This window comes from Crocodylus porosus, unplaced genomic scaffold (assembly GCF_001723895.1).
Source record: "Crocodylus porosus isolate Cpor-Errol unplaced genomic scaffold, CroPor_comp1, whole genome shotgun sequence".
NCBI classification, from domain to species: domain Eukaryota; kingdom Metazoa; phylum Chordata; order Crocodylia; family Crocodylidae; genus Crocodylus; species Crocodylus porosus.
In genome coordinates this window covers 8,908,312-8,934,625 of record NW_017728926.1, presented here as the reverse complement: position 1 = coordinate 8,934,625, position 26,314 = coordinate 8,908,312, and the positions used below count along the sequence as shown (strand labels likewise).

The 26,314-nt window shown below is 42.4% G+C and overlaps 1 protein-coding gene across 2 annotated transcripts; it reads left to right on the top strand.

Moving 5' to 3' along the window:
• Positions 1 to 387: 387 nt before the first annotated feature.
• CDC42 (cell division cycle 42) lies at positions 388 to 26,314 on the top strand. 2 transcript variants are annotated; one of them, XM_019541371.1, is made up of 7 exons: positions 388 to 397; positions 6,538 to 6,545; positions 11,875 to 12,016; positions 14,925 to 14,997; positions 18,022 to 18,131; positions 18,242 to 18,439; positions 24,872 to 26,314. In XM_019541371.1, exons 3-7 carry the CDS (start codon positions 11,912 to 11,914, stop codon positions 24,959 to 24,961), a joined length of 576 nt encoding a protein of 191 aa, XP_019396916.1. In that variant the 5' UTR covers positions 388 to 397; positions 6,538 to 6,545; positions 11,875 to 11,911; the 3' UTR covers positions 24,962 to 26,314. The 2 variants fall into 2 exon arrangements, with proteins under 2 accessions (XP_019396916.1, XP_019396918.1); XM_019541373.1 differs by lacking the exon at positions 24,872 to 26,314 and adding an exon at positions 23,316 to 24,208.

Sequence of the window (26,314 nt, the reverse complement as noted above, 5' to 3'; positions counted from 1 at the left end):
CCAGACGTTGCTGTTTAACGGGAGCCCGCGCTGCGCGCCTCGGCTGCAGCCACCCGGCCCCTCAGCCGCCTCGCTGTCAGCCTGGAGTGGCCCCGGTCCCTCGGCTCGGCCCGTCCCCGTGCAGCACACGGGCTGCTGCGAGCGTTCCCCTCCCCAAGCGCCGCGCTTTCGGGGCGCGCTTCAGGGGCCCGAGGTCGCAAGCGCAGTCCGGCATGTGCCCGCGCCTGTGCTCTGAACTCGTAGCTTAATTTTTTAATTCTCTGCACCATTTCCACAGTCGCGATGGGACTAGGCATGGTTTGGGGTAACTTTGAGGACAGGGTGGCAGATGACGCGAGTCCCTCCTGCACCTTTCGGGTGTCGGGTGTTTTGCGAGCAGCGAACAGAAACGCCGGCGGTACGAGCTGTCTCCCCTTTCATATCGAAAGGGCACATTTAGCAACTCGGACGATGCCTGCATCTTGTGCGCTGACTAACTTGGTGTTGATAGCCCCAGCCGTGGGAAGGACAGCATAGACGAGACTCGCCAGTGTTGGAGAAGGTCTGGCTTATGAAACCTTCCCGGTCCGATACTGACAAGATGGTGGGAGACGTCTTGCTATGTTAGAAATGTAGACAGCGAGGGTGGAAGGGACCTCAGGAGGTCACATCTAGTCCAGCCCCTGCTCCAAGCAGGACCAGCCCCAACTACATCATCCCAGACAAGGCTTTGTCAAGCCAGGTCTTAAAAACCTGAAAGGATGGAGACTCCGCCACCTCTGTGGGCAGCCTGGTCCTGTGCTTCATTATCTTGTCTCTGTTGGCATGAAGGCCAGCTGGGAATTGGAGGCAGAGAGAAGCATCACAGGAAGTTCTGTTGGTTGACAGCCGTGCGGTCAGGAGAGGTTCAGCCCCTTAGTCCCAGGCTTGTCTATAGACATGGCTTGCTTCAAGCAGAATGAGATGCGCTCTCCGTTTCGCTGCTTGACATGACCTGTGGTACCCGGAATTGAAATGGGGTTTGAGGGTTGGGTCAGTTTCTCATGTGTTTACAGAATGACTTGGGATATTGAACCTTTATTTGGCTATCGTCATCAATACAAGATTAAAGAAAAAAAATCAAGTATTTTAGCAGTAATAACATTTCAGTCTGGGGACTTAAGTAGCTGAAATGGATGGCGCTTGTAAAGTTCCCCATTATCTCTCCTTTAAAAGGGCGGCATGTTCTGAAAGGAAAATTGGCAGGCGAATCAATTTTTTGTGAAAATGATCATGTATGGGTAAGACTATTTTTACTAACAAGCATAGAACTGGTTCTGTCTATCCAAACCAGTCACTTAGTATTTCCAGTATTACCCTTATGTAAAGAGCACCATATGTCTCCATAAAGCGGGGCGGGCAGTTATTTTGGGCAGAGGGCCGCTTACTGAGTTTCCGCAAGCCATCGAGGGCTGCACGACAGGCAGCCCAGGGCAGATTAATATTAATTTTCTAAATATTTTAGGGGGCCTGCGGGCCAGATAGAATGGCACCCGGCCCCCGGGCTGCATTTTGCCCACTCCTACCATAAGGACTAATTGAACAAAATGGTTGTACCAAAGAGTGGGAAACTTTATGTCAAAATTTTACCAGGTAAGACAGATGTACATATATGTAGTGTCTTTGTATGTGGCTGCTGACGCTTAGGCTGATAATCTTGAGACTAGGTGCATGGCTGATAAACTGAAAAAAAAATGCTATAAAATTATTGCTTGTTCTGGGAAACTAAAATAGGTTTTCATTGCTAATACAGGTTTCCTGCAGTCTTTCCAACATTTCTGAAGTAGAAAATCTAAATTAGGGCTCTAAACATGAAATAGTTTTTATTTACTGAGCATTGAAATAATTTGCACTGAATATGACTAGCAGGCTACTTTAAAATACTCTCTGTGCTAAAGTAAAAGTGTAGGAGTGGAAGGAGTTCTGACTGAGAGTAGAAGGTTGGGAGGTAAATGAGGAGATGTGCACATGCAATTAATGAATGTTAAAAGTTGGTTAACTGGGGGAGGGGGTTTATTGTTTTGTTATCTCTGCTATAAGAGCAATGGTAAATTGAAAGGGAATGGATTTTAAAGCTAAGAGGGAACTCCTTCCCCTTTCTAATATGAACATGTAAGTGCAGATTTTCATTTCTGAGTATCTTGCTGCTTCCTGTCAGATGTCTAACACTAGGTCATTCTTTTTCAGTTACAGTAGTAAATGCATCACTGGTCTAATTCAGCATGGAAGCTCCTTTGTGTCTGTTAGAAAGCCCTTTCTAGTACCAAAACTGCCCTGCCCACCCCAGCTCCCCGCCCTTTGGGGAAAAAAACAACACCCCCCCCACCCCCACACTCACCAGCTGCTACAGCTTCTTGGGGCTTGTGGCAGAGCCCCCCATGCAGTGCAGGTGAGTGCAGGCTTTTTTGTTTTTTTCTTCAAAGGGCCGGAGCTGGGGCAGGTGAGGCAGCCATTGAGAGCAGGCAGGGGATGGGATGCCTGTGTGATTCGTTAGCAGCCAAACCTCCGAATCAGATTCAGCAGAATTGATTCGAATCACCAAATCGAATCACTGTCCCCCCGAATCGGCTATATCTGGAGTAAATACTAGCCACTTTGCACAGGCCTATTAGCTTTACAGTCTGGCAAAAATATCATTAGTTTTATAGGGTTAAAATTTGGTACAGAATTCTAGGCGACCTGAGTGTTCATGATTCTCCGCTACTTGACTAGACTGGTGTGTGGATAAATGTCTGACATATAATGATGGGCAGGGAGAAGTGAACACTAGTTTAAGGTGTAGAGAGTCTTAGGATTTTGTTTAAACATTCTGTAGTTTATTGAGTTGTGGAATGAAAGAAACAATTCCAAACCCACCTGTGTTCCTTAAATGAATCATTAAACTGGTGTATATAAGCCTTAGGGATGTTAGCAGCACTGGTAGTATTTCATGTTGGGTTTGGACTTCTGCGTTTCTGACTCTTACTAATTCCTTCTTTTAACTGAAGTAATTTAAAACCTCAAATTACTGTTGAATGTGTACTTCCTTAGCCAAATAATCGTGACTGTCTGTCTTCTGGGTGAAAAGAGATGAGTTAAAAATAATTTGGTTATCCCAATCTCTTTCTTTTTTTCCCTTTTAAATTTAGAGCAGGCATGCAGATGTGTTAAATCTGGTATTTCTGGATTTTGGATGTTCTGGTAATATTCACTTTAGGTTATTAAGCTATGCCATTAACAACTGAGCACCTCTTTCTGTCTCTCGCTTTTGCACAGCATCTTCAGTTGGGTAGTGAAAAGACCACAAAACTAATAGCATGTCTTTCTTGAAACATCCATCTGTAGTAGAATAACAGCAGGGGCCCCATCTGAGCCCAGCCCCATTGGGCTAACTGAGGCATAAACGCCAAATTCTTGTCTCTATGAAAGCATACTGTTGTAACTAAATCTAGTAATAGTGGTGTTCATTTATATATTATATAGACAGAATGAGGGATGGGCAAGACCCCTGCCACAGGAAACTTGGAATATAAATGACCACCCCCAAAAATGAGTAGCAAAGTAAGGCAAATGGGGAATCAAAGGCTACACCTTTCCTTTTTTCTGAAGATGTCTTGTACAGTGGTTTATACTCATGAACACAGGGTGTCACAACAAGAAATCTGGAGTGCTAGGATCTCTGTCTCTCTCTCTTCCGGGCTTTTAGGCAGAAGGTAGTGCAAAGTGGTATGTAAGTGGTTCAGAGAAGTACTTTTCATTTCTTCAGGGTGACTTCTGCATACACGTGTTCCTGAGAGATCACTAACCGTGCATGCTTCTCCATGATCATCAGGGTGGTGAATGTCTTCCACCTCATGTTGCACAAAGGAGGTGTGGTTTCCAACTGCTTTACTTCCTTTCTGTGATTAGGCTGTAAGTACAGCAACCTCCCTGCATTTTAAGTCTAGTTTTGGCTAGGCTTCTAACTACCTAAACTATACTTGCAGTCAAAAGGTAGTAACTTAAGAGAATCTGATTTTAGGAAGTCTTATATGCTGCCTTTTTTCTTCCCATTGTGTTTAATGAAACCTCATAAGTCCCTTATCTGACCAGTTGGACAAATATAATTTCTACTGTTTTAAATAAGAATCCTCATTTATTTTAAAAAATACACAACTGTCTTGGAAGGGGTAGAAAATCCACAGGACATATGCACAAAACTCTACTGGGAGTGTGCTCTGGTATGTTACTGTACACAAATGTATATTGACCCAGTACCAGCAAATAGTCCAACAGTATGCCATGGGCAAAACTTAATTGTCTGTCTTGGTTACTAACAATCACTGTTAACTCAGGAGTTTACTGACATACATTAGGCTGAGAGACTCATGCAGCCAGTTGGTAACAAACTAGCTTAGGAAACTGTAGTATATTTGGGAATCAGAATTGGTGAACATACTGTTTAATAAGTTGGACATAGTTACTCCTACGCATTCCGTTAACTATTTTTTCCCTAAACGTTGACCAGATTGTAAATTAGTGGAGAGACATTCTTAAAATCCCCTCTCCTTAATATTGCCTTCTCTTGAAAGCACTCAGAGCTGTCTTACATCTACTGTAGACAAGCATTTGAAAAGGACCATGCAAAATAGAAGGTATGTTATTATTACAGACAGTAATTAAGATTGTTCATGTTGACTGACAAACTACTAATACTTTTTTTAAATGTAAGTCGCTTGTAAGTTTAGTGCTTGGTCTCTGTCCAGAAGTCACTCTAATGGGAAAATGATGTTCAAATTTGTTGTAAGGTAGTTTGAATTAGCAGGGCTGAAAATATTCACTAATTTCAAAATACTGATTCTTCATGCAAAACTGTAACAAACCTTAGGTGAGCTGTTCCTGTACTGTCAAATCCACTGGAAGGAGCACAAAGCTCAGCTTATTGTGAGGGGCAACTCTTTTTTGTGATTTGTAAGCAGATCTTGGAGTATTGCTACCTTCTTCAGCCCATCTGAACATTGGATTAATCGAGGCTGTTTCTCCCCTTACGGCTGCTGTCCCAGAGTGTCACTCCAGTTCCCTTCCCCTCCCCACTCTGATGCTTTACTTCCTGCTCTTTGCCTCTGCCTGATCTATAGTGTGCCATGCACAGAGGCTGCCCATGTCATTTGTGGCATATGTGCTGTAGGCTGACCTCCTCTGTCATAAGGAAACACGTTTTGAGAAGTGACTATATTAATGGATGGTATGATTTCATCTCAGAGCTTTACACAGCACTACCATTTGTTTAAATACCTTTCTCATAAAATTGATAGCAAAGCATCTGAATTGTCAGTGTCATGGCAGAAAAGCTTTCTCTGAATGATAAGCCATCTCATCCTGCTGTAAAAATGACCAGACTCACAACTGGTCCCCTTCAGTAGATGGTTTTGCTTTCAGCCCTTGGGGACTTTATTCTGGTCCAAGTGATATGCCCCATCTTGGAAGGGGTCAGCCCTTCTGTGATGGTGCCCAGATTCATATTTGGTCTCTGGAGTCAGACACAGGAGAAAGGGTCAGGTGCTTAGCAAAGTGGAGGTGGCAGGCATTTTTAGAAATTAAGGCTACCTTGTTATTCATACTTAGCAAGAAATCAAAGAGACTCCTTAAGCTTTGAACCAGTCTAAGGGATTCTTTATGCCATCAGTTTGAGAGAGAACTGAACCTGGTCTTGAAAGAATTTCCTCTTACCTCTTGTGTCGCTTTGTTGCTTGGAGTTGGTGTGAGCTACCGGCTTTTCATCCAAGAGTTTTAACTTGTTACAGGTGTTCTGCAGTCCTAATTGATGTGACCCTTTGCTGTCCTTCGGAATGAGATGCAGGGTTAAACATCATCAGCATCCCTTAGCACAGGTTTAATTGACAGTCTCAGAACTCCTTGCAGGAGATCCGAAGTCCACAGAGGTTGGAGGCCTTGAGAGGTGAAGCCGGTACTTGGGACCGCTTGTGGCCTGCAGGAGGGGAGCAGTACAGCCACTACTCCTGCTACATGTGGGAATATTATTAGTCTCTTACGGTCACTGCCAAGTTGTAGAGAGCAGTAAAAGCATTGACATTTCTATGATCGAGGACTTAAGAAGTGGTCATGTAGTGTAGGTAGACTTAATCCCCTGGTTGAAAGTCTGATGCGTGGCATCCACAACGTCACTCACTATGCAGGCTCTGCGCTTTCTCGGGGCTGGCTGTGACTTCCCCATAGCTCGTGTTGCTGGGAGAAGGCCTTGTTTTAGAGAGACAGTGTTGTATTTATATCAATGTGTGATCCTGATATGCTTCTGAAAAGCATGCATGTTTAGTAGATTCAGCCTTCAGCTGCATATATTTCAAGCTATTGTCAAAGTGCGTAAGGTTAGTGTGAGCAGCACTGGAATATGTAGGATTCTGTTGTGTCCCATGATTCCCTGCATTGTGAGCCCTGTTTGGCCAGTTGCCTAGAGGAGTGAAATGAATGGTCTAATTTGTTTGTGAAATCACTTGTTTTTTTTAAACCACTTTTCAAAAACAGTTTTGCTTTCTTCTGCAGAAGACGAGGTTTTTTTAAATTTATTAAATAGCAAACTCTCAGCAAGCAAGGTGCCTCACTCAGCAAATATTTTCCCTAAGTAATTTGTAACTTCATTATTATACATGTGAAATGAAGTGGTTGATGAAAGTTCTAAGACAAAAAGGTAGCAATTGAAATCTAGTATTTTAAAGAGCTTGATGAAATACGTTCTTAACTGCCTGCTGGTGACTTATCTGTAGCAATCTTTTAACTCAAGCAGTGAAATGGCAGCAGCAGTACTGCATTAAAAGAGGAAGCTGTGATGCAGCTGTCTCTCAACAGGAAATGAAGACAGGATATGTAGTCAAATTTGACAGCTCAGCTTCCTGGCAAAAGATGTGTATGTTTTTAACCTAAAAACAAGACGTTTAAATTTAAACATACGAGTCCGCAAAAAGATGGATTTCAGCCGACTCAAGGAGAGGTGAAGTGGTAGGCGTGGTGCCATGGGAGGACAGGCGGAAGGAAGAAAGTGCCCAGGGAAGCTTCTAAAGAGCACAGGATTGGAAGCCCAGCAAAAAGCTCATCTGACATGATGGAAAGGCAACAAGAGCAGCAGGAGACCAATGTGGCTGCACAAAGAGCTTCTAGGATGCAAGCTGCAGAAAGATGGATGACTCACCCAAGAAGCATACCAGCAAATAGCAAGAACTTGCAGAGACAAAATCAGGAAGGCAAAGGTAAAAAGCGGACTTCACCCGGCAAGGCAAGTTAAGGACAACAAGATGCTCTGTAAATATCTTGGCTAGAAAAGAACAACCAAGGAAGCTGTGGGCTCAATATACAGAACATGCAAAGAGAGCAGAGCTGTTCAACAGCTACTATGCCCCAGTCTTCACAGAGTAGGATGCAACCAGACAGCTAAAAGGATTATTTTGTTAGGGAAGGGGACACACTGAGAAATGTGCTAACAGAAGTAGTGGTCAGAGTTTTTGAGGTTTTGAATGAATTTAGGTTTGCAGGGCCTGATGAACTTCATCCTAGGGTACTGAAGGAGTTGGCAGAGGAGGAGATCTGAGCCCTTGGCAATCATATTTTACAAAGTTGTAGCAAAAGAGAAGGCTGGGGAGCTATAGACCAGTTAGCCTGACCTCTCTGCCCAGGTAGTCGCTGGACCATATCCTAAGGAAGTCCCTCTGCAAGCATCTAGAGAAGGAAAGGGTGATCAAAGAGCAGTCAGCACGTGGGACAAATTCGATCGTCTTTGACATGATAACTAGTTGGGTGGATAAAGGGAGTGCTATGGATATAGTGTATCTGGATTTTGGCAAGGCTTTTGACAAAGTCCCACATGACCATCACTTAAAGAGGAGAAATGTGGGTTAGACAAACTTACTACAAGGAGGATAGACAGGTAGGTAAATAGCCGCAAGCAAAAGATAAAACAACACAGCTGTATGAGCACTTGTGGCATTTGGGACAGGTCCCAGAGGACTGGAAAAGGGCCAGTGTGGTCCCTATCTTTAATGAGGGGAGGAAGGAGGACCCAGGTAATTATAGGCCTGTTAGCCTCACCTTTATTCTCGGCAGAACCTTAGAAAAAATCGTAAAGGATCACATTTGCAGAGGACCAGTGGGGTAACACAATGATGAGGGGCAACCAGCATGGGTTTATAGCAGGCAGATCCTTCCTGATTAACCTGGTCTCTTTTTATGACCAGGTCACATAGTGCTTAGATGCAGGGGAGGAAGTAGATATTATGTACCTGGATTTTAAAAAGAATTTTGACACTGTCACACCCAATTCAGACGAGTAAACTTGAGTAGCTGTGATATGGATTTTTTCACAGTAAGGTGGGTGAAAAACTGGCTTATGGGATGCACCCGGAGAGTGGTGGTGGATGTGGCGGTTTCTCCCTGGAGGCATGTGGGCAGTGGTGTCTCCCAAGGCTCTGTCCTTGAACCAGCACAGTTTAATATCTTCATCAACAATTTGGATGAAGGTGTTGAAAGCACCTTGTCCAAATGTGCAGGTGACACTAAACTATGGGGCATAGTAAGCACACTGGAAGGCAGGGAGTGAATTCAGGCAGATTTGGACAGACTGGGGAAGTGGGCAAATCAGAATAAGATACAGTTCAACAAGGATAAATGCAAGGTGCTGTACCTGGGGAGAGAGACTCTCCAACACACCTACAGATTTGGGGGGGGGGGGCATTCTGAGAACCACAATAGTGGAAAGAGATTTTTGGAGTTCTGGTTGATGCCTCATCGCACTGGGGACTCATGTTCATTTTTGCAATAAGCAAGGCTAACTGCACTCTTTCTTGCGTCAGCAGGAGCATCTTGAGCAGGTCTGGGGAAGTGATAATTTCCTTCCATGCGGCATTGGTGAGGCTGCAGGTGGAGCACTGCGTCCAGTTTTGGGCGCGGTGCTTCTAGAGGGATGTGGATAACTTTGAGAGGGTTCTGAGAAGGGCTGCTCATATGGTTGAGGGCCTGCAGGTAAGACCCTAAGAAGACAGACTGAGGGATCTGAATCTCTTCAGCCTCCACAAGAGAAGGCTGAGAGGCAATCTTGTGGCTGCATACAAACTCACTGGGGGGCCAGCAGGGAATAGGGAACACTCTGTTTGCCAGGGCGCCTCGCGGGCTTACCAGAAATAATAGCCACAAACTGAAGGAAACAGATTTAGATTGGACATAAGGAAGAAACTGTTTACGGTAAGGGTTGCTAAAATATGGAATGGGCTCCCAAAGGAGGTGGTGCTTCCCCGTGCCGTGGAGATGGTCAAGAGGAGATTAGACGGGGATCTGTCTGGGGTTACCTAACCCCAGTGTTCTTTCCTGCCTGGAGCAGGGGGTTGGACCTGATGCTCTACCAGGTCATCTAGCTAGCTATCTAGCATTTACGCTAGCAATCTTGATTTTAACAGTCCATAAGCACTTAACGTTAATGTTGGATGAAATCAACATCAGGTGGCCATATTAGTGGCTGTGGTTGGAGAAATTAATTTCATTTTTAGAAGTATTAATCGCTTTCTGAGTGGAAAGGAGAGGCAGATTTCAGATAAGACTATTGATTACACTTAGTCTCTTTTTAAAATAGTGATTAAAAAATTAAATTACCTCCTTGTTCTTTCATCAGAAGATGATGATGTTGATGTATGGTACAGATTGAAGGACTGAGATTGTGAAGGATTTATGTAGGCATGGTAGATAGAGTAAAGGGCTGCACTTATGTGAAAACATCTGTATAAATGGCAGTGTCATCAGTACAGGAAATAGCAGATTCTGCTTTAGGTGATGGTGGTAAGATACTTTCTCAGTAAGATTTAAAGTTGTTTTAGTTGTTGCTGACCCATGACTGAGGCACAGGAGAAACGACTGCAATAGGTATTGAAGGTACTACTTTTTAACAGCTGTTGAGAATTATTTTTTCTGAAAACTGAGATTTTTCTCCAGCAACTGCTGCAGAAGTATGCAGTTGTTTTCAAAAGCAAAGGGAAAATGGCTTGTTCCACCTTGTTAACAATTATCTTGCTTTGAAATGTTGACCAGAGCATAACATTTCAATGGGTGCCTTTAGCTAGAAATGGTTTGTTTAGACATGCATTCTCTGTTCATCCTGCTTGGACTTTATACAGAAAAGGGTTTAACTAAAACCCTTCCTGTGCATCTTGAGAATAATTGCTGAATTTTTATAGGGCATAATTTTGAGAAGCAGTTAGTTAAATATATTTTTCAAAAGGTTTACTGTACTTTCAAAAAGTGACTAGTGCCAAGTGTCCCCCATTCCACTGCCCCAGCTTGAACTACAGTTGTGTCCTCATCTATTTACCGTAGTGACGTGGAACTGAGAGATGGAGTGACTTGTACTCTGTGATGGAGTTAGAGCTTGGACGTGAGTCTCCAAGTGCTCATCAGTGCTTTGGCAACAAGACACTAGCAATGGCATGTAGGTGGAGTGGCATCCAGGTAATAGTGAAATCAGTGGGAGTTTTAGCACTGACTTCACTGGGGTTAGCCTAGCCCAGAATGCGAGGCTTGTGCCATTTAGACTAAGTGTGTTGAGTCACTGGAATGTATAAAGCCAGTGGCTTCTCGTGAATTTTGTGATCTCTCTGGGGAACATGACTTCTGGGGAATGTAATCCCTAAGGAATTTCAGCTGCACAGTATTTCCCACCGACCCTGGGAAATTCAGGTTGTTACTTAACATTCAAGATGAACTAATCTTAAGTGCAGTTTTTAAAATCTTGTTAGCTCAGTTGGTCGGGCATTAATGTGCATACCATAAAAAAAGCTACATTCATATTCAGAACTCGTGCTTCTATTGTTTGTACACTTCCTTGTCTTAAGTATTTTTCCATTAAGTCTCCTTAGAAAACACAATGAAAGGGTTAAGCAATTCAATGACTGTTTTTATTTTTAATCTAGTACTTACCTTCTTGTACTTGTTTAATACAGGACACCCGGGTACACAGTCATGCAATATTAAGTTGAAAAAACCTTGTCTTTAGCAGTCTGCAAAAAACTGTAACAAAGACTGCAACTGGAATTGGTATCTAGCCCTATACACCAAGTAGTTGTTTTCTTAATAGACATGCTAGGAATTACAGCAGTTAACTTTCTTCTTGCGGATTCTCAGCGGTGCTGCCAAGCTGGGGATAACCTGGATGAGAGAGAGGAGCGGGAGGAAACACAATATGCTTGGATTTATGAGAGTGTTGGGCTTGTCTTTTGGTAGATAAGCTTAACTTGCGGTTTGATCGGTAGCAATTAGATGGTAAAATAAGTAGCTAAACAGTGGATATAAAACTACTTCAGAAAAGAGTAATTGCCTACCTTGCTGAGAGGTGATTTTGTTTAACTATGGAAGGCCAAGTGCTCTAAGCCTTTTGAATATTGTGGGATATACATCGAATGAATAAATCTTACTAACAGTACACTTCAGTTAAATTGCCTCAACTTTGACCTGGAGTGAAGGGAGAGTTGAAGTTGGAACATTTCTGACACATTTACACCTGCAGGATTCTGTAGCAATACAACATTTGCACTGTAACAGTGTCCTTTGATAAGAATACAGTTGTTATCTGTCTATACCAGGGGTTCCCAGAGCTTTGGTCCTGAAGGTCCATTTCAGAGGGACCTGCACTTTGGGAGCCCTGGTCTATGCTGTTTGCTTGTTTTTCTTCCGATCGGATTGAGGCGTGCATGAAGTTTGAAGAATAAATTGGTTATCTTGACTGCTAGAAGGCTATAGCATTTGAAGCTAGTTATGTTTTAATTAAAATTGGGGTAACAATTATACTTAATGCTTTCCAGTAAGAAAGTAAGCAATCTCTTTTTTGTTGTTGTTGTTGTACTCCCTTAGGTTCTTATTGGCCTGGATAGACTAACCAACTCCAGCTATGCAGACAATTAAGTGCGTGGTCGTGGGTGATGGTGCTGTTGGTAAAACATGTCTCTTAATTTCTTATACAACAAACAAATTCCCATCGGAATATGTACCAACGGTGAGTATAAAGGGCTCTTTCTAATTGTGTTTTGGGTATGGGGAAGGAAAAATTCTGGGTAGTTAGCTTGATCATCTACCTTTTATTTTGTGTCCTGCCAAACCTTTTATGAGTAGCTTCTTTTTCCTTCCATTTCTGCTTGAGACTAGTATCTGCCATCTCCTGGAAAACTTGAACAAACTTAGCTTAGGGTATATTTTGCTCTTACTCTTTCTGTGCGTTTCTGAGAGAGACCCTTTTGATAACTTGTCTGTTTCTGTTGGCTGGCCATCTCTCCAAACCTGAGCATCTGTTGACAGCCAGTTGGGTTATGTGAGTAAGACTCCAAACTGTTTCCCCTTTTTAAGTGGGAATGAGCAGCAGGAACCTATGGGCTGAAAACATGATGGTTTAAAAGTTGTCCCTTCCCATTCCCAGATTGGAGTGTTCTTGAAATGGTGCCTTTGGGAATGCTGCCCACCCAGATCTTCCTGGACAGCTGTCAGTGGACAGACTAGAGCGTCAGCTGCTCTTCTAACAGACCATGTTCTAAGCTTGACTAGTTTGGTCTATACACTGTTGTGTCTCTGCATTACCAGCATAGGGTTTAGGTTTTAGAGCCTTAGGGCTTGTTCATAAAGGGCCAGTCACAGAAGTGAAACGGAAGATATTTTTTTGAAGCCGCACAGTAGTAGCATAACAAGCTGAGCTGGTACCTGGGGCAAATCCTGTGAGGGGTGGGGAGGGTAAGTCATCTTGCCTAGGTGGGAACTCTAAGGAATATGGGATGAGCCACTGCTGTGGTGTGTGCTCTGTCTGCCTCAGCTCTGTTATTCTTAAAGTAACAGCAGCTGGAAAGTGTTTTGGAGTTCCTGGCATAGCAATTCTTTGGGGGCACAGACTCTGTAGGGGTGGGGGTGATTGTGGCACCCCTCCTACCTTGGCACTTGAGGTGAGTGCCCCTCTTGCCCACGCTTAGTTACAGTACTGCCTCAGAGGTACCTGCCCTGGCACCTCTTCAGTTTTATTCACTGTGTCTCAAGCTGGAGAAAATTCAAAGAGAACATAAGCTTCTGAAGGTGTACTGAGCAGTAAAAAAGACAGGCACCCTAAGCTAAGGTTTATAACACCTTAAATGTCAGCAAGTTGCACTGGGAATCTTGTTCACCAGCCTCTTCTCCTTCTGGTGCCTTTTTTACATTGCATACATATAAGACCTGCATTTAGAGCGGTATCCGATAACTAAATTCATCTGTCAAAATAACAGCAAGAGGCACTAAAATTGAAGTTTCCCAATTAGCACTGTCAACTGAAGCCCAATTTCAAAACAGGACTCTTACTGGAAGGAGTGAGAGACTGGTTCCAAGGTGAACTGTAGCATCTAGAGCAGATGCAGGCAAACTGGAAAAGAATGGAAGGTTAAACTGAACTGGACTGAGCTTCAAAGCTATCTCCATTTTATTAATCTCAAGACCTGCTATTTGATGAGAGATTTTTCAGGACTATTAAATTTGTGACACAGTCCTGCTAATACCCCACCTTTCTGTAGTAATTTTTTTGTATTCTATTTTTGGATGGGGGTGTGCATTCACTGCATCTTCTTTGCGTACATGCGCCCCTGAATAAGACTCACTTTGTTTCAGGAAGGCAGAATGAAGGAATAAAGATTTTCCACCCTTCTCCCCGCACCGAGTCACAGCTCAATCCTGACCAGAGCTCTTCAGGCAAAAGCTGCAGTTTTAACCCTCTCACAGCTGCCAGTCTCTCCCTTCTGTAAACCCCTGGCTCATCTGAGCAAGGATCAGTGTGGTACTTGTTTCAGAGTTTGGCTCTGCTGGTATTAAGGTGGTGAAAACCTGTATTCTTTCTGATGAAGGATGTGGGTTGTTTTTGTTTTTTTTTGAAAGGCAGTTCTGGACTTTGAGAGTCTTCCTATGGATAATAGATTTTGACATAATAAAAGTTTTCCTTAAAGAACAAACAGTATTGGACAGCTCATTTCTTGGTTTGGCTTCATTCCTACACATGCCTGAAAACCCTTTCTTGAGCACAATGTCACTTCAATGCTCTGTATCATTGAACTGAACCTTAAATAAACTGTGTACACTTCCACCTATCCTACACGGACGTTAAAATAGCTCAGGTGGTAGCAGTCCAGGAACAATTTAAGAAATTACCTTCACTTCCCTAACTCTGTCTACAGGAAATCCTAGATGCTCTGAAGGGATGAAGCCCACAGTCTCTGGAACATGTAGGGAGGCACGCTACACTGCGCTGTTCTGGAAGACCCAGTGTTCATTTAGACTCTCAAATCCTCTCTCCCTTCCCCTTGCCCCCCTGTTGTTCTAGATATTGGCACACAGAGAAGTATAGATAATGGTAAATAACAAATTTAATTCTGAAGGAAGCTAAAAGTTCTTAACTTTTTTCCTTTCAGGTCAAATGAAACGTTTTAATTTTGAGATGAGATTTGAAATGTGTGGGGTGTCTTTCGCTCACTTGTCTGTCTTAAGGGTTATTTTTGCTGCCCTCTTACACCTGCCCCTTGCCTTTAAGTGAAATCAGGTTCTCATTTCTCATTTGATTTCCAGATCTGTAATGGCAACCAGCCTGGATAAGATCTTGAAAGCCTTACTTCTGAGGCATTACCCAAATTGGAACAAATTTTCAATATAATTTTCAATTATAATTTGTCTTCATATTGGATTCTCTAGAATTCTCCACATTCCATGTGTTGACTAGACTATTGCAGGCTTCGGGGACCTTTGTGTAAACGGGTATCTGGAAAATATGCCACTAGCCTGCTTTAATAATCCTGGCACGAATTGAGGGGGTCTGACAAAGTAAGTAGGATGATCAGTGTTGGACAGAAATGACTTCCCCTTGCTCTGAAAACTAATTTAAATGTTTTGCCCCCCTTCTCCTTTAGGTGTTTGATAACTATGCTGTTACAGTGATGATTGGTGGGGAGCCATACACCCTAGGCCTGTTTGATACAGCAGGTGAGAAGGTTCATCTTTCAGTAATCGCACCGAATTACAACATTCAGTTATGTGAATTTGGGCTACTAGTTACACAAGCTGTGTGTTGGTCAGTTCCTTGTAGAGGGAAAAATGTAATAGTGCTCATAATACAGTTTTCAGTGACATTACTTTGTTTAGTAACTGCTTTCCCAGCCTTTTTTGAAGTGGTCTTCAGAAGTTTCCCTTTTCTTCCCCATTAACCACCCCCTGGCCCCACCGCCACACATTTGCACCTGCATGCATGCGTGGCCCCACACACACACACAGGGCAGGGGGCTGTATTCTCTCGGGTGGATGTTTGACGAGGTTCTAAACGGTGTCTAGACTGTTCACCAAACGAATGCCAAATGCTTTTTGTCCTTGCTTTTTGGTGGCTCTCTGGGGACTTGCCTAGACTAAGTGGGAGTAGGGGAGTGGGTCTTATTTGTATATAAGAATGGAATTTGGTCACTAAAAAAAAAATCAGTCTTTTTTTTTTTTTTAAGTCCCATCTACATACTCTTAAAACAGGTTTTTTTTTTAAAGAAGATACTAGTCTTATGATCTCACTTTAGGTTAGGCAAATCTTGGGAGGACTAGAGGGAAGTTATTCTGGTTTGTAAATAGATATTGAGCTGCTAGGAGTTACTAAGTTTTAAATCAACAGTTTAGCCAGTGAAACCCAAAACAAATTTCAGATCACAATCGTAGGTTGATCCAGGATTTTGAACAGGAGCTGCTGGGATAGCAGTAGTGGCTCTCCCTCCCTGTGCTGGCTCCTAGGCTAACAGGGAACATCAGGAAGAATTGGGCAGGGAGGGGGAACCTGCCTGCCGCTGTCCATGACTGAGCCTGGCTCCCCTGCACAGCCAGTCCCCATAGTCCCATCTGGAGTGTGGCAGGAGTGGCTCTGGGGCTCCATGCACCCGAGTCGGATGAGGACAGCAGCAATGGCGGGCAGGTTTCCTGCATCAAGGGGTGGGTGGGGGGAGGTGGTAGGGGGAAAACAGGACAGGAGGGGATGTGCCACTGAGCTTGGAGGGGTGAAGGAGGGATTCAGAGCAGTGGGGACTCTCCTAAGTTACTGCACCACTAGCAACTCTGGAGGAGAAATGAGTTCTCTATGCATTTCGGTTGGTTTAAGGGAAAGGCATGTTGCAGTCTGTTAATGCTACAAACATTTTAAGATTAATCTGTGGATATCTTGAGGGTTGCGTAATGTGATAGACTTGGAGTTGTTGAAATTGGTATAGAAAATACTTCCTCTGAGACTTTAAATAGTTTTGTTTTAAAAACTTTGATGTCCTTGTTTGAACTCCTACATGTTTCAGTTCTCAGTAGGCCTTTGGAGACCCCTCTTTTTTTGCCATTAAGTATAGTTCCATGTTGGTTGACTGATGAATATATTTGCTGTTTAGGGATAACCAGGTGCTTTCATCTACTTCAGAATCTGTGAATGCAGTAACTTTTCAGACTAAATAAGTTCTTTAAGTCTTCTACTTGCATATTTAAAAAAAATTCTTAAAACGTCAGACATGTAAGCTTGCCTTCTAGGAGTCAGAATATTTTTGCAGTGATAGATCCTGACTTTCAATGGCCCTTCATCTCATTAAGTCAGTACACACTAGTCAATACAATCGCACAGTCAGCACCTATCACTTGTGCAGGAATAATTACAGGCTTTGGCTAATTCTAGGCTGACAGCTGTAATGGTTTATTTAGAACTAGACAGTTTCCTCTTATGGGAGGGAGTTCATCCATAATAGTAGGAAGCAGAATTAGGAGAAACCCACTCCTGTTGTCGACTGTGACCATCATCCAAGCAAGCACTGCTTATATTGTGACTTCTAGCAAAGTGTGATGGAAAATATTTGACATGAAGATTTCCCTCCGCTTGTTAGGCTGTGATAAGTAGCTCTATCATTAGAGATGCTGTAGGCCTTGCCCCTGCCCTGCCAACCAACAGGAGCTTTTTGTGAGAGTAAGTCTCTTGAACTTATAAGATGAGATCTTTGAATTGGCTACCTGTGAATAAAGCAGTTGACTTGTAAGTGCTCCTTGACTGTCAAGGGTTGCTTATAAAAATAAAAGTAAAGAATTAAGTTGGAGGAAGCATCCAGCTTCTGCGTTTACAGGCCCTGTGGTCACAGTCTACCATGATTGCCCTGCAGCGAGGGGACCACAGTCATGAAAGAGAGAATCTTGCATGCTTTCGTTGGAGTACTCTTTACCCCAGTCCTTCTTTGCGCTTCTTTTAGGTGGTGCTGTCATAGGATATATAGATCCAGTAAAGGGATTCCTAACTACTCCTCCCATAGTCTCTGTTACAGTATTCTCCTCTTGCATAGTCTTTCCATTTTCTAATTATAAAGATACTCATTCTGTACCTTATGACAAGTGCAGCTTTGAGACATTCATGGTATGAGTACTCTTCACGCTGCTTTTTTCAGTCTCTCTTTTAGACTGCCCTGGATGTTAGAAGTGTGCATTAGTCACAGGGATTTTTTGCTAAATGTTTGCCAGGATGCTATTGCCTGTTACCAAAAAAAAAATAATAATCTTGTGTTGTTCCAGTTAGGCAATTCTGATAAAGTGAAATGTTATGAGGCCATTTATTATTGAAACTTTTGTGGATAGTATGTGCAGTGTTGATGATGACGATGGTATTTTATCATCCTGCTCCCCTTGTTCTGCTTGTGTCATTCCAAGGACAAAATTAAGATTGTTTTGCTGACGTGTTACATGGAATGGGGGCAGACAATTTTTGTTCATCTGTCACATATTTGAAAGCTAAGTGTATATATGGGGCTTCTTTAACGTTTGCATTTGTGGTGGCTGTGTTTGTTTAATTGTTGGTTACTTAGTATGGGGTCTCTCTAGTGGAATACTGACTGGTTATATAATTCCTTACAGATGCAAATAGGGTACATTGTTGTCTGACTGAAAAGCTATCATCCTGGAGCAGCTTTTGAAGGATTCCTCCTCTAACACTGTGCCTGTTCGGGTTTTTTTTTTCCTTTCTAGGACAAGAAGATTATGATAGATTACGACCCCTCAGCTATCCACAGACAGATGTGTTTCTGGTCTGTTTTTCAGTGGTTTCTCCCTCTTCATTTGAAAATGTGAAAGAAAAGGTTAGTCGCACATTTTTGCCCCAAATGGGGCTAGTACGCAGCTTTGGCAATAACCGTGAAATCACGTCAAGTATTAATATTATAACCAATATGTTCTTTGTCTCCTTTAGTGGGTACCTGAAATTACTCATCATTGTCCAAAGACTCCTTTCCTGCTTGTTGGGACCCAAATTGATCTCAGAGATGATCCCTCAACGATTGAGAAACTTGCCAAGAACAAGCAGAAGCCTATAACTCCGGAGACTGCTGAAAAGTTGGCCCGGGACCTGAAAGCTGTCAAATATGTGGAGTGTTCTGCACTCACGCAGGTGAGAACTGTCCTCTAAATAGCTTTGCCTGTCTGTGTTTACAACTTTTTTTTTCTATTCACAGCCATGGAGAACAGCTAATTATAGAAGAAAGCTCTTCCTTCTTTAACGTGGTGGTATTGACACAATATGACCAGACAGATTTTTCAGAAATGAGGGGTTAGATGTGGCATAAAGGAAAGTGCTAGCACGGGGAGTCAGCCCAGACATATGGTGACTGAGACTGTAGGGGTAGGTGAGGTATTGCCTACTGCTGTTTAGTGTGGGCGGATCTGTAGTTTCATTGCCTAATTAGGAAAAGGAGGATCTGAGCAGTGAGAGAGAATGCAGCTTGCCAGTGGGAAGAGTAGTCAAAGTGGAGGCCTGTTTAAAGGTGAACATATTCCCTTTTAAAAGGGCTAAATTAACACTTTCAAGGACTAGGAACCTTAGTTTGAAAGTCTGCTTCCTTTCCCGTGTATTTTAGGGAGCAGTGTTCCTGCATCTTCCCTTCAGAAGTGTTTAATTATCACAAAATGATAGAATGGCAACTCTTAGGACAAGAATTCTTCATAGCCATGGACACAAAGATTAGCTATTTATATTTGGGGGGCGAGGGGCTTTCTAAGCTTTTTGGATTCTGCGAAGACTTGCCTACATCTTGCCTGCCTCATATAAACCAGTTCCATAAGCTTAGCTTAGTTGCATCTTGGTGTTTTTGGTGGCAACATTCAGAGTACTTGCATTCACAGTATTGTGATAGAGACCATAGTCCACGGGACTAACCCCTGCTCAGAGGATGACTTAACTGTGCTTCCTGTTGTACCTCTCTCAGTTGGCAATTTGAAAGCTATTCACATTTTAGATGTAATTTTCCTAGGTGATGGTTAGCATTGGGACCAGAACTATGCTGGTTACAGTTACCTAAATCTTGTGGTAAACTAGATTCCACCACGTGCTACCTGGATAGCATACAGGGTGTATTTCTGGCCCTTTTGACCCCTCTACCCCCCCAAAAAATTACTTTTATTTTATCTTGAATAGATGCAGACAAATTTTACATGGCAGTACTGACAATTCCTGGAGTAAGAACATGCACGTTAAAAGCCATTCTCTGTCAGATTTTTTTTTTACGTGTTAAAACAGAGGAGAAACACAATAAATCTTTTTACAGGGGAAGAGGACTTCTTTTTTTCTCAGTGTCCTCTCTTTCTTTTGACTACTATTTCTAAAATGTATAGATATGTAAGAAAGCAAGCTAATTACATTGGAGCTTTTTTTCACAGACTCCTTCCAAGATTCTGGTAGGACAGCTCTTCATGCTTTCTGGAGATCCAAAGGCAGTTCTGTATGATAGAGCTGACAGGTGTCTAATCTGGGAGACCAGTAGGTTTGCTGGTAATCCCACCTACCCAGTGAAGTTTAAAAAATTGACTAGTGATAGTCAGTTTTTCTTAGTGACTACAGCTTTAGGCTGGGATTTGAAGGTCTTGGTTTCATTCGGTCTGACATGTCCCTTGAGGGGTGATCTTGGGCAGATTATGTCACCTCTTTGCCTTCATTTTCCCCATCTTGGGATAAGGATGCTGACACCTTTTAATAAAGTGTTTTGAGATATCTAGGTGAAGAAAAGTTTATGTAAGTTTAAGAACTGTATTTTGAGAGAGATTTGGAAACCTCTTCTGTGCCATTTTGCAGCTGAAATATTTGCATACAGTTAGACTCATCAGATGTTAATAAACACTAGTGGCTTTCTGTAGGACTTTGGGGGGGAAAATGGTGTGTTCTAAATGTAGCATAATACCTTCTGTTCACCAAAATCAGTATCTTACTCCAGTTAAACTGTCTTCATAGTCTCTTATGACTATATTCACTTTTTAGACTTCTCCCAATTCTCAAACGGATTCTGGATATTCACCTGAAGTCTGCCCTCTGCCCACTGTTTCTGTTCTTTAGCATCTCTGCGCTCTCTTACTTTCCTGCGTCCTGTTTTGTAGCTGATCTAGCTAAACAGCTGCACAACAAAAGTAGTCGTGTGGGAAGTCTGCAGGGCAGTGCCTGAGTTCCTAGTGAGTTTCCACCAGCGGAGTTAATGTGCATATTCTAAATACACAAGGAACTTGACTTTCCTAGGAAGGATGAAGGGCTTTTTCCCTTTAAAGGAAATTCACTGAAGCTTGAGTCAGGAGAAACTTGGAGACTTGGGATGTAGGCAGATGTAACAACTGATACAGTATTACCTGTTTCAACAGGGTGTTTCTGTAACAAGCAGTGTAACTTTACAGTGATTTAGTTAAGTTGAATCACTACAGAAGCATGCGGATGTTACATGGTAACAGCTGCCCCATCCTTGTTAGAGCAGGTGAAAGGTATGCTTGTCCAGAGCCTTTCTTTAGTTCCCTGCTGCAGTGGATTACATGTGTAAAGTGCTTCTCCAGAGCTCTTGTCTCTCCAGCATGTTGGCCTTTATTGGTGGCTAATGCTTTCATGCGTGGCCCTGGTGCTTTCATGTGACAGATGACCACAATGTGCATAGCTGATAGTCTTCTGTTGCGGGGTAGAAAATTTCCTTGTGTCCAGGGAAAAAATGTTCCTATTAAAATTTTTGAATGAACTATAGGCAGGTAAGTTCTGGGACTTGCATGAGGAATAAGACATGCCCCGTCTTTATGCCCCCCCTTCATATTTGCTGGATGATTCAGTGGCAGGAAGTCATGTAGTTTTTGACCAGCCCCTTTCCCTCCCTCTGGAGATGGGCAGCTTTGTTTGGTTAAAGCACCGGATTAAAGTAAGACTGTTTCTGGTTCTGGCATAGAATCCCTTTGGTGGCTCGGTGTCCCAGCCTGTCAGGGTAGTGGTGGGAACTGCTGGATAATACCGACCTGCATCATGCAAGGATTGAGAGTTGCTTGGATGCTGCTGTAATGAAATTTGTGGAAAAGCTTGGGGGGCAGGGGAGAAGGTGACTAAAGAGTTAGTGATTGTGAAGAAGCAGGTGGCCTCTTACTTTTTGATGCGGATGCTGCCTTTATCACTTTTTTAGTTGGACTTTAAGCTGGCCTAGACTCACGGAGCACTCGGGGCTCTAGTTACTTAAGATAGCGGAGAGTTGAATGCTGTTTATAACTAGTCTCTTTTCTCTGCTTGTTAAGTTAGACTTCATCATAATTAGCTGACAGTTTTGATGAAACCAGATTTGGAAAGTATTCATGTATATGAACGGGGTGAAAATGGCCTGACAGGGTATCTAGTTTAGCCAGCCAGAGTAGATGGTTAGAGGGACAGAGCTGAACATTTTTTGAACCAAGATTTCACACTGCTCGCTTTTGTTCGTGAACTACCTTTTCAGTCTGTCAGACATCTCTGGCACAATCTATTTCATAATAGGACTGTAGTGTGCAGTCTTAGTCTCTTGTCTTCTCTTCTTTTTGCCTTCTCTGGTGCTTCTTAAAAATCTTTTTGAAGGTCCCCTGAACTAAAAGTATAACTCTTCAGTAAAACAGAGAAATGCTGATGGATGAACCAAGCAAACTGAAAATATCTTTGCCTATAGTATTTCAGTTGTAATAACTTTAGATTTAGCTTGTAACTTTTAGATTTACAGATTTTCAGGTAGAGATGGGTTTTTCAATCTCTTCATGATTCATGCGCGCTTTTTTAATAAAAGCATATTGAATTCTGGTCTCAGAGATTGCTTTCCAGCAGAGTGCTTTTTCCCAATCCAACCAGGAAGGGAGAAATGTTTTCTATCTTGGGTGACACAATTTCTTCCTATAAGCAGTGGTGGTCGCTGTGGAATGAGTATTTAACTTTTTATTTCCCTCTTCTATTTAAACTAGTTCCTCTGAATTTTCTGAAGGCCTCACATTTTCTGAACGTCACAGTAGATTTAGGCGAGTCCAGTTAGCATACGCTGAGCCAGGTTCCACTGCTGGCACCCACAAGTAACTTGCTAAACTTGTATGCGAATGGTAATGTATTGTAGAGTCCCTGTTCTTAGGTCAGACGCGATGCATGCTTTGTGCTCTGGTGTAACCAGACTTAGCCTGTGACTGCTTGCTTTGGTGTTGGGTCCCACAGTGTCATAAAAGCATTCTAATTCTAACGTCCTTTTTCTGTCTTCCTGTAAGTTGAGTGGTTACACTTGCTTTAGTAATGAGACTGAATAACTGAAAGATGCCACTTCCACAGCAGGCTCTGTATGCATTGTGTTAATAGCACTGGTAAGGCATTGCCTCTCTTCTTAAAGACTGGATGTTTATATTGGAAGACAGTGGTTTATGAGGGAGAAGTACTGCTTCCAGTTCTGTTTTTAATATGCCCAGCAGTCTGGAGATCTCAGTTATTCAGGGGCTGAATTCACAGAGCAATTCAGTAGTTCTGAACTGGCATTTAAATTGCTTTGGCAGTGAGCAGGGACCACTAGCATGAACACAGTTCCATTTATCTGAAGCGTTCATGTATCCAGTATGAAACTGGAAACATGTACCTGATGGTTCATTATGTTGACATGGGATAAACCCATGCCTTTGCCCATTTTTCACATATAAGCATGTTGGAAATGTTCACTCTAATAGCTCAGATAAGTGGAAATGAAATTCTCTCTTAACAGCATTCTCACTGACTCCTGCTCTGTTTGTCGTTTTGCTTTCCTGGATGTACGTCTAACTGGTTGGACTTCTGTACTTTCCTGTGTCTCGCTAACCTGGTCTCCTGACTCTCTGGATCTTGGAGACCATAATTTTCACCACTTTTAATAACAGAACAAACTTGCTTGTTACATTTGTGAATTTAGCCCGATTTTTTTTTTTTTATCCTGAATGCTCTTTATATCTGCTTGTTTCTCTCTAATCCTCTAACCTGGCTGCTATTTTTTCTCCTCCCCTCTGTCTTGTAGAGAGGTCTGAAGAATGTGTTTGATGAGGCTATCCTAGCTGCCCTCGAGCCTCCGGAAACTCAGCCCAAAAGGAAGTGCTGTATATTCTAAACTGTTTCTCCTTTCCCTCCATGCTGCTGCTTCCTCTGTCCCACTACTGTAGAAACCTGGTTAAAAATGAATAAAACCATCCTGATTTGAAAGCTTCTGTGTCTCTGCTTACCATCTTAGAGCAACCTCTGTATTAGCTTTTGGACTGAAAACGGTATACACAGTTCCTCAGTAAAGCATTTGTGATAACGTGGAACATGAACTGGACTCGCTTAACTCTCTGCTGCTTGGGTTGCCAGATGTGGATAGCTTTACAATTTAGGTTATTGGGGAAAGGGCCTAAATATATAATAAAATAAACCAACAACAACAAAAAAAACTACAACAAAAAACAAAACAAAAAACACCCTGATCATTTGACTTTCCTGAGAGCCAACTGGGAAGAAATAATGCACACTTCTCATTTCTACTTGTGACTATTGTTAACTGTATTTGCATGACAAACGTACATGAAACGGTGACCTGCAAGTAATGCTGTAATGTGAAGGATTTTCTGGTTCTCCTTTGTGCAGTGAGATTTTTGTTGCTTATTGCTTTGGCTGTCTGTGCTGTAGTGGAGTATGTCAATCCTCGGGGGAAGGAAATATCAGTGTACCTGCTACTGCTTCGAAAATATGTTAAATTCCTGCTTTTACCAACACTACTAGACTTCTTTTGTTTTTAATAATAGATTCTTAAAAGCTTGTCAATGTAAGATGTAAAGCTGCTTCTTACTTTCATGCTTCTGACTTTTGTCATAAGGGAAAAAACTTCAATTGTAGTTTACCTTTAACTTTTGAAATTAAAAATTGGAGTTGTTTGTATAAATGACTGATGAGGCTTTATTCCTGTTTGCACTTGCTGGCTTCAGTTTAACATTTATACAGTATACAGTATCCCATTTTGTAATTCTCTCATTTTGAAGTCTTTGACTGATACCATGCACAGCTTCTGAATTCGACTTGTCTGCTTCTAAGCATTTAATGTGGGGGCAGGAGCTTGATCACAACATAGCAGACTGCAGTTCATCTTTGCATGCTTGCCTCCTATCTATTATCTAAAACACGGGTGTCACTGCACCATGTTCAGGAATCATTACTCCAAGTATGTTCAGATCCAGCTGCTTCATTTGAATGAATGCAGTACCTTCTGCTTTGTCATTAGCATGTGAAATGTGTTACCAGCAAACTAATCCAAAAAATCAGTATTTGTTTTGCTTCTTGTCAAATGTTGGTCTGCAGAGAGAAATTTTCAGAGGATTACTACATTGCTCTGAATATCAAATACTCAGATAAAGGACTGCTACCCATAGCGACGCAACTTGGACAAGGCATAGTTAAGCAAAATAGGTTCCTGGAAATTCTAGATCGCAATACTTTTTTTATCCATCAGTCTTGGGGTTTAATTCTGCCTTTGGTTTTATTTTGGCTTTTGTTTTCATAATCCAGAAAATGAGACCGCCCCTTTTTCTCTTTGCCCCTTTTCAGAAAGGCCTAAAGAATGTATTTGACGAGGCGATATTGGCTGCCCTGGAGCCTCCGGAGCCGAAGAAGAGTCGCAGGTGTGTGCTGCTATGAACATCCCTCCGCAGTCCCTTCTGCAAAGCTGGTGTTTGATGTCATACTAAAAGCAATGTTTAAATCAGACTAAGGATACAAATTTTAAAACATGGTTATTTGGGGGGTTGTTTTTTGCGCAATAATGACAAATGCCCTGCACTCCCATCTCCCCCACACGTTCCCTGTGTGAGATGAGAATGTTAGTGTTCATTCCCAGTGCCCCTTCCAATTCAGTTAAAGACTAGTTAATTTTGAGTAATTATGTATTATCAGAAAACACTGATCAGTACTAGGTCTTTTTGTTTGGTTTACTGTTTCTAATTTTTGTTTAAAGTCCAGGCATGCTTGTGATGACTTGTTCTGTAACAGACTAATTCTGGGCGGTCTTACTGAAGCCTTGTTTTGTCCCTTACGCCAAGTCGGCAAGACTTTTGATTCTCTGAACTTCTGAGGCTGCTCTGTGGCTGGCTGAGCACGGCAGCCTGGGTATGAGCATATTTTGGTCCTCCAAACTGGTTCGGGAAATTAAGAAGTCCCAAGCTGGTGCTTCTCTAAAGAGGGGTGTAGACCACTTATCTGCATCTCCTCTCAAGTTGCCTTGTATCTCTTCCCTCTCTCTTCTCTGAGAAGGTCAGAAGTTTCCACCCTGTCCTTTCTAGTTTGTGAAACCTTTGGAATAGATTAACTGCTTCTTTACTTCTGGATGCACCATTAGACTTCAAACCTGGTTTGCCACATGTGGCTCAATCTTCACATATGGGATGTCATCGTGATAAGAAATAATTGTACCTTTTTAAGCATGTCCAGCTGATTTTTCAGTTGGTTTTTAACAAATGATCTTTTGCCAACCAGTACATTTTAAGAATGAGCTTACAGTTACCAGCATACATGGTGTTGCTGAGACACTTCCATACAGAGCCTCTGAGAGTTGGAGGTGGTGCTGATGGGTGCATACCTTACAGAATGGTTCAGCATCCTTTTTGGGAGGGGTGGAAAGAGAGACCTTTGGTAGGAAAGAATTGTAGGGGAGGGATCTCTAGTATTTAGTGTGGCACCATAGGGACCAGTTAAGGGAATCCCCTTTACCTGCATTGTGCTTGTAAGTAACCCTGGAGCCTGTAAAGAGTGTTTCAGTCTAATGATCACATGTAGGATCTTTATGTAGATGCCAGTGTTCATAGGGATTTTACCAAAACTATATTTTGGCTTGCAGAAATCAAATTTTTTAATACTCGGGGAATCTTCTCCATCTTCCCCAAACTCCTGATTCTTGTAGACTCACTAGTGTTGAACCAATGCTTTTTCATGTCTAAGTTCTTTGTATATGCATTCTTTTCAGATGTATTAAACATAAAATATCTTCACAAGCCT

Excerpts from the sequence above, each read along its gene's own strand:
- CDC42 (XM_019541371.1), top strand. The coding sequence starts at position 11,912 with ATGCAGACAATTAAGTGCGTGGTCGTGGGTGATGGTGCTGTTGGTAAA. Across the intron at positions 12,017-14,924 it reads CATCGGAATATGTACCAACG|GTGTTTGATAACTATGCTGT; the intron begins GTGAGTATAAAG and ends CTTCTCCTTTAG. Across the intron at positions 18,440-24,871 it reads AGTGTTCTGCACTCACGCAG|AAAGGCCTAAAGAATGTATT; the intron begins GTGAGAACTGTC and ends GCCCCTTTTCAG.